The sequence below is a fragment of the Nicotiana tabacum genome, chromosome 13 (genome assembly GCF_000715075.1).
Source record: "Nicotiana tabacum cultivar K326 chromosome 13, ASM71507v2, whole genome shotgun sequence".
Classification (NCBI taxonomy): domain Eukaryota; kingdom Viridiplantae; phylum Streptophyta; class Magnoliopsida; order Solanales; family Solanaceae; genus Nicotiana; species Nicotiana tabacum.
This window is the reverse complement of record NC_134092.1, coordinates 48,985,938-48,993,609: the sequence shown is the minus strand read 5'-3', so window position 1 is coordinate 48,993,609 and position 7,672 is coordinate 48,985,938. Positions and strand designations below refer to the sequence as shown.

Genomic DNA, 7,672 nt, shown 5'->3' with positions numbered 1-7,672 from the left:
AGTTAGTTCATTTTTACGGGAACAAATGCTAGTAAATCTTAAGCCAAATTCTCACACAAAGAAAATAACCAAACTTCCTTTAACTTTCTGTTTTCTCCCGTATAAACATAAGGAAACTTATGAAAATTTTCCAATGTGTCACTTAACATCATATGCTATGAATCTGCAGGTGCTGATGCTTGTGTAATATATATTATTATTATTATTATTTATTATACAAGAATTAGATCTATAACGTACCTGAAGGAGAAAATCAAACTCGATATAAGGATAGTTAGATAGTTAGAGACTCGTGCTGATAACATATTATAAAATAACAATAATTTAATAAAATATAAATAAAAAACAAATATAGAAAGAAGGAGTATTTCACTTCTTTTAGTATTTTTCATTGCTATTTACACAGCCTTTTATAGGCATAACATTTTAAGATTTACTATTATAAAATAATGGAGGGGATGGATATAGAGCATGAGAGTCCATCCATAAGCTATTCACACACATGGCATCCATTTCTATAAACTATTCATAACAAAATACATCTTTCTCTTACTTTTATCATTTTCCCTTCTCCTTCGTTGATGCAACTTGCAAGGAAAATTTTATAAAATTTTCAATTAGCATTTTCCTCCACGATCCGTTCACTCTTTCCCAATCTGATGTCAAACCCTCAAGGTCAATTAAAGCCCTCTCACGAAAGTAAGTAGGTAGAACCGCTCTAAATTCGGAGATTTGTCAGCAAGAGACCAATGAAATCAAGAATCCATGTGTACTTTCCCCTCTCGCAAAGCAATCAAAGCTGACAGATTTAAATGGGTCCCATTTGCCTCCCTGTTGACTGTCTCAACACTCAATCCACTTATCAACACGTGTGCTTTTAGATCCTCACGCTGTCCCGAATTAACCAAACACTATCACTGCTTTTCAGTTACAGATTTTCTTTTTTCACCATTTTCAGTTTTTTACAGTTAACAAGGTCGGTTAAAACTTAAAACTCCATTTGCTTTTTTCAAAAATTGGACCCCCTCAATTGGATGGCTTTTTTCAACTTTGTAGAAAACCATTTGTTTAAGTTAAGATTCTTGGTCTGAAAGTGACACCAAGTGGCCCATTATTTTGCAGCTTGTGGATAAAGATAGCTTTGTTCGTCCACATCAGTATTAATAGCTCCATTCCACTTCCAATCAATGGCCTCCTATTTTATTCGGTTAGTTTTTTTTTCCTCAAGCAGATCGTGAGTATTATTTTATAGTTTTTGGTAAATTTGTGCTTTATTGGTAATTGGGATAGATGTAGATTTTGCCATTTTGCTTTGGCTATATTTATGGGGTTGTCATGCTCCTAAAGAATTGGCTGCTCTTGGGTTTTGTGGACTGCAAGTTTCTCTTTGAATGTGACGCTTAATTCTCACATCCCACTGTAAGTTGGTCTCTTATTTGTGGGTCTTGGTCTCTTTAACAGCTTACATTGAAATTTAATTGCATGCATTTCAATTCTACTGATCCTGTCCTGTTTTCACTTTGTTTTGTTGGGGGATTTAGGAAGCATTTGCTTTTGTTGCTCTAGGAAGATCTCTCTGTTAGTACCATTCTTGTAATTACTGAAAATCCAACTGGATATGGTTAACATTTCAAGTGATTTGAGTATCTCTATCAGATTATTTTGCTGCTGGAAGATGTCATGTGTGTGTGTGTGTGTGTGTGTGTGTGTGTGTGTTTGGTTTCAAAGGACTATTCTGTTCGAAGGGATTGACAATTTGCAAGATTGGGTGCTATGGTTCTCTTAAAAGCTAGGGAAAAATCTTGATTTTAGCAGTTAATATGCTTTCCAGTAGGAGCTTAGGAGGTCTGGTTGCCTTGTAGAAGTTAAAACACTACTGAGGCCTTTCCTTTCTTATTTTTGATGATAAATTTTAGTGCTTTGCACTGATTGAATGTTGAGTTTTATTGAGACCTTTCCTTCTCTCAGTTTTCATCCAGTATTTAGGAAACCTCTTGTTGTATTCACGACCACTCTTGCATTGAAATGAACCTATCTTCCCTCAGATACGTTGAATTTGTTTCTGTTGTTATTTTTAAATGAAGTTGACATAGTTTGTTCTCTTTGGGTTGAATGTAATATGGGAGATTAGTATTTCTATGGAGAATTCCTTGGTGTTCCCTTACTAGTAAGTGTGAAGTGCATTTTACTCATTACTAAATTTAATCTTTGACTTACATCAGTGTTCTTATCGTTTTATCAGAATTGGGGCTTTATGCTGTTTAGTGCGACAACATGTTTTGTAAGCTCCATATATATTTTTATGGTGCTTGAATTGCCTTTATGAATCCATTTGTTGGTCCATTGCAGGTTTCTTCTGGGTTGATCTTGATATCTCGAATGAAAAGATCTTGATAAATTTTTCTTGTGATGAAACATGGAGGACCCATTTTTACATCTTGCAAGCTTGAGCTCTTATATAGCCCAGCAATTTGCTCAATTTATTGGTAAGTTCTCTAAAGAATTTATCTTATGCATGCACAAAATTATACAACCCCTGAACATCTATTGTTTTATTTTCTATGTTTACGGCTTCCGATGTGATAAAGGTTTCTGTTCATGTGATTCTATTGCAGAAGATCTTATCTGCATAGATATCTTTGGGTGGTCGGAAAATTTAGTTGGCTTTGGTGGTCAGCATGTAACCTTCACCAGTAACAGGGGTTACAGATCTGTTCATGAAGCGTCCTCATTTTCTTCAAGAGTGTCCAACCAAGGATCAAGCCTTATAATTCGTGAAAGAAGCACCTCCAATCCCAATGATAGCTTACCTGTACATTCAAGATTAGAGATTGTGAGAAGTAATCAAAGTTATGGAGGTTTCAGCCTCATTTTTGAAGGGTAATCTTTTCATATGTATGCCTTTTCTCGTCCTCTTCAAGGTCATTATGCAGGATCTCTATGGATTCCTTGATTTTCAGAACCAGAATTAGAACTCCAACTTAAGAAATCATCTTATCGTGGTTTTATTTATTTATTAGCACATATCTCTTTCCACCATTACATAACCATGACTGTCCTAATTTATTCTGCAGTTGGTTGATCTGGTTGTAGGTTGATGCTTCCAGTATATGGTCTAAGATATGCTTGGAAACTTATGGTGGCCTCTTGGAGATGTTTTATATCTCATATCCGATGTGCTCTAGTTCAAGTTCAGAGGTTAGTAATCACTCTCTCACTGTTGATAAGTATTTTAGATCATTTCTTCCGCTTGACATTCAATCTTAGCAGCATACTGTTTTGTTTCTTTTACTTATTCTTCATTAATCTCTTCAGTGTTATATCTCGTGTCCTTAAAACCTTGCATGGATCTTCTGATGACATTGGGTGGATGCAACGAGCTCCTGAAATGGCTCCTGTAGTTGATGGCTCAGCTAGATTTAGAGAACTACTACAAGATATTAGGTAAAATGTTGGATCTTCCTAGTCACTTTGGAATATAGGAAAAAAAAGCCAGATGTTTTTATCTTTGAAAATTGTAGTTTTTCAGAATAAAGAGAACATATAGTGGTGAGTTCTTGGTCATGTTTCTCTTTTATCGATTGGGATAGGTGCTGAATAACTTGAATATGATACTAAGCCAACTGGACGCAATTAAATCATCACGAAATGGTTCTATGTTCAGCTGATGAGATTTTTCCGTAAACCGTTGCCATGTTTCATTGCACTGAGCTGCTTGTTGTTTCATTGGCCCAACTTAGAACCCCGCGACTGGTGCTATTGCTCTAAATGTGTAGATTCCTCTAAAATTTTTGCTACTCTGTGTAATGATGAAAGAAATGATCTGTAGCTTCCTTTAGGTGATAGTCATGATCATAACTTCCTCAAAGTGATAGTCCTACCAACTTGAATGAAATCTACCAAACAACATTGTATGTTTGTCATTTTACTATTTTTCAATTTAGTAGATTGGATATAGCACATCATTAATTTAAAAGGCTAAAATTCAGCAATACAAATTATTGCTCTTTTATTTAATGTTGTTGACAGCTTGTTTGATTATGACTTCTTCGTGCAAATATGACAAGTAATGAAAGATCATCTTGTTTCAAGTCTTAACACTGAGTCGTATTATCTTATAGCTTTTAGCTGTTGCCTTTCCTGAAGGATTCTCTTTGGTAATTACAAATAAAGGAGGGACCAGCATAGACATTTTATTTTGCATTTTCTATTTGGTCTGTCAGTACTTGTGGGTATTACATTCGTTTTGTATACATACGAGTTGCTAAGATTGAGACTTGAGAGCCATTTTTCTCTCTCTGATATTTCCCTTCATAATTAAACTGAAAGATTCATATTTTGATTAATATAGCGGAGGGATCAAAGCCATTGCAGTTGGAGATATCATCTAACTGTTTGCTTCTTCAGCAAGTGGATTTTGTTATTGCAGAAAGACACGTGAAAACATAAAGAGATTATCTTCACTTCTTTTGAGTGTCTTTAGTCCGCGTAATTTGGAGTCCTATAGGCATCATACAACTGTGTTAGCTGGATCTTCTCTAGCTATGAATAAAATTCATATGATTTTGTGAGTGTTGTTCAGATGACAGCCTGGTTCAGTCTTTAAATCAATTCGAATCTTTCATTGCAAATGACTACCTGCCAATTAACAACACTCTTATTTTTCCTTTTGTTTTCCTTTTCTGTAGGAATGGACAGCACACACTACCGGATTCTTTTGTTTATCTACTAATTCCAGGTTTGATAAATCTCCCGCTTAGTACTACCATAATCAGATTCTAAACGTGTCTCGGATTTCATTCTCTTAAGATTTGTTTTTGATCCGTAACATCATTGTACAGGGTTTTTCAGCAATCACGGTCCCTTATATTTTGTGAGCACTAAGAAGTTCTTTTCAAAGATGGGACTAATTTGCCATATTGCTAAGATTCATAGTGAGGTATCTACTAGTCATAACTCATAAGATAAAAGAAATCTCATCTGTTAGTATAGTGAATTTGCTCTCAGGAAGTTCTTTTAATCTTCTTCAAACTATGATTCTCTGTTACTGTTGGATCATTTATCACTAAATGAAGGCATCCGTGGAACAAAATGCATGGGAATTGAAGCAATACATTGAGGAGTTACACTGGGGGTCTGGCAAACGTGTGATGCTGCTTGGTCACAGTAAGGGTGGGGTCGACGCCTCCGCTGCTTTGTCAAAATATTGGCATGAATTAAAGGATAAAGTTGCAGGGCTGGCATTTGTGCAGAGCCCTTATGGTGGGACGCCTGTTGCATCAGATATTCTTCGTGAAGGCCAGATTGCTGACAAGGAAACGCGAAGGATCATGGAGTTTTTAATATGCAAGCTAATTAAGGTAATGCCTTGTTTCACGACTATTTTGGTTTCGTTAAAATATTTCGTTATTGAAATGGCCAACTCTTTTGCATGTTGGAATCCAGAGCGAGTTAAAGGGCTTCCTGTAGCAGTATGATCGCTTTCAATTTCCCAAACATTGATCCTCTTAGTCTATAGCTTAACATTTTTGGAGTAATTGCGTGATATTGTCTTATAATGCATACTTATAAAGTTTTTCAAAACCAACAGTTTTGTCTTAATTCTTGATAACATCAAAAGCTGAAAAATAAGCATCTGGGAGCATCCTGTTTAGATAATTTAATGATACCTATACATGCTTTATTCACAAATTAATTGATCATGCTGGATGCTAGATTTGAACGGGAGCCTTGGCGTAACTGGTAAAGTTGTTTCCATGTGACCATGAGGTCACGGGTTGAGCCGTGGAAACAGCCTCTTGCAGAAATGCAGGGTAAAGCTAAGTACAATAGACCCTTGTGGTCCGGCCCTTCCACGGACCCCACGCATAGCGGGAGTTTAGTGCACCGGGCTGCCTTTTTTCATGCTGGATGCTAGATTTCTATTATATACAACCTATAACTACTATTCAAGTTCATTACTTCCCAAGGTTATGCTGGTTTGTACAGTAAACGACTAGAATATAAGGAAATGGAAGTGATAATTCAAAAATACTTGGTTATTAAGAAACTTAATATGTACCTCTGGTGACATTTAAATTCTTCATCCCCAATCCCAAATATTCTATCAATGCCGGCGGATGCGTTACACATTTTAAAAAGCATTTGTGGGATGGCTTTTCAATAGTGCCACGATTAAACAAATTGTCGTGCTTTTAAATGAATTTCAGTATTCTCTTTTCGTGATGTCAACAGTCTAATGACTATTCTGCATTTAACCATTGCATACCTGTTTCACGTTTCTCTTTCACAAGTGTTGTTTTGTTTGTTCTATACATGGAAGTTTATGTGGCATAATAAGTGTATACTCAATAATTTTTAACATGCCTGGGTATGTAGCTCCACAAATATTCTTGATAGTTTGTTCATTCTTTATTAGGGTGACATACGGGCATTAGAGGATCTCACGTATGAGAAGCGACAGGAGTTCATAAAAAACCACAAGCTTCCTGACGATATTCCTCTCATCTCCTTCCATTCTGAAGCCAGTATAGCACTGAACGTAATAGCAACAATGTCCCATATTGCACATGCTGAACTTCCTTGGCTACCTTTGCCTGGGTTTGGTGACAATGACTCAGCAGATGTCATCCAAGCAGGCTGCAAGGTGCCTGTTATGGTTCCTGTTTCTGCTGGACTCGCTTTTTGTGCACTCCACCTGCAATTAAGGTATGGAGAGAAGAGTGACGGTCTAGTGACCTGTCGTGATGCTGAAGTACCCGGTTCAGTGGTGGTAAAACCAGACATGAAGCTTGATCATGCTTGGATGGTATATTCATCATGGAAAAAGGACCCAAATGAACCGGATGCTAGTGAAATGTGTGAAGCTTTGTTAACTATGCTTGTGGAACTCGGTAAGAACAGAAAGAAGCTTTGTTAACTTTGCATATCATGTCAGATCAATCCTTTGAACAATCAAGTTCCAAATACTAGATGGAAATGAAATATCATATGTTTGTTCCAACATTTTCTGATTAATATGCCAGGATATGGTTTTGTTTTAAGCTAGTAGTCCCCGAAAAGTATTGGTTGGTTCCTTTTTCACTTTTATTTTTCTATTTTGGGTTGCACCTCAGGAGAAAAGTATCTAAAAGAAAAAGAGACTTGAAATTTGATATGAAACAAAATGAGGGGTTCAAATTGCAAGTAGCTGGTAATTTATTTATTTATTTGATTTAATTAATGCCTTCACTAAACATGTCAATATCTTGATTCGAGTGTGTTACGTTACGGGATAACAATAATAAGAAGAAAATAGAGTGCTAGGTTTGCTTAATTCAGTTTGTTTTGAAATCATGAACTAATGTGAAAATTGCGTACCTTATTGAGTTTAATAACTTCTACAGAAAATTTCTCGAATTTCCCAAGTTAGAAGATCAGTTGATTAGGAGTTAGGACAAAGTGTTGAGATCACCTTTATGAATGTGGTTATTTAATTTTGGGAAATGGTCCAAATTTACCCCTATTTTTGAATATTGTCTACAATGTAATCTCCGTTATACTATTCGGCCAAACTTACCCCTACAATTAGCAAAATCTTAAAAATTACCGCTTAATCCATTAGGTAACTCAAAATCTCCCAAATCACTTCTTCTTCTTGATCCACTATTTTTAGAAATTACTATTAATGTGA

At 35.9% G+C, this 7,672-nt stretch overlaps 1 protein-coding gene across 7 annotated transcripts; it reads left to right on the top strand.

Moving 5' to 3' along the window:
- The first annotated feature begins 492 nt into the window (after positions 1–492).
- Positions 493–7,040, top strand: LOC107804406 (uncharacterized). Of its 7 annotated transcripts, none has more exons than XM_016628307.2 (10): positions 493–699; positions 1,123–1,207; positions 2,350–2,486; positions 2,616–2,880; positions 3,094–3,198; positions 3,316–3,444; positions 4,689–4,738; positions 4,842–4,939; positions 5,076–5,360; positions 6,419–7,040. In XM_016628307.2, the coding sequence occupies exons 3-10, from the start codon at positions 2,417–2,419 to the stop codon at positions 6,917–6,919; spliced, it is 1,503 nt and encodes a 500-aa protein (XP_016483793.2). In that variant the 5' UTR covers positions 493–699; positions 1,123–1,207; positions 2,350–2,416; the 3' UTR covers positions 6,920–7,040. The 7 variants fall into 7 exon arrangements, with proteins under 7 accessions (XP_016483793.2, XP_075084071.1, XP_016483785.2 ...); XM_075227970.1 differs by having other exon boundaries at positions 496–675; XM_016628299.2 differs by having other exon boundaries at positions 496–976.
- Positions 7,041–7,672: the final 632 nt, after the last annotated feature.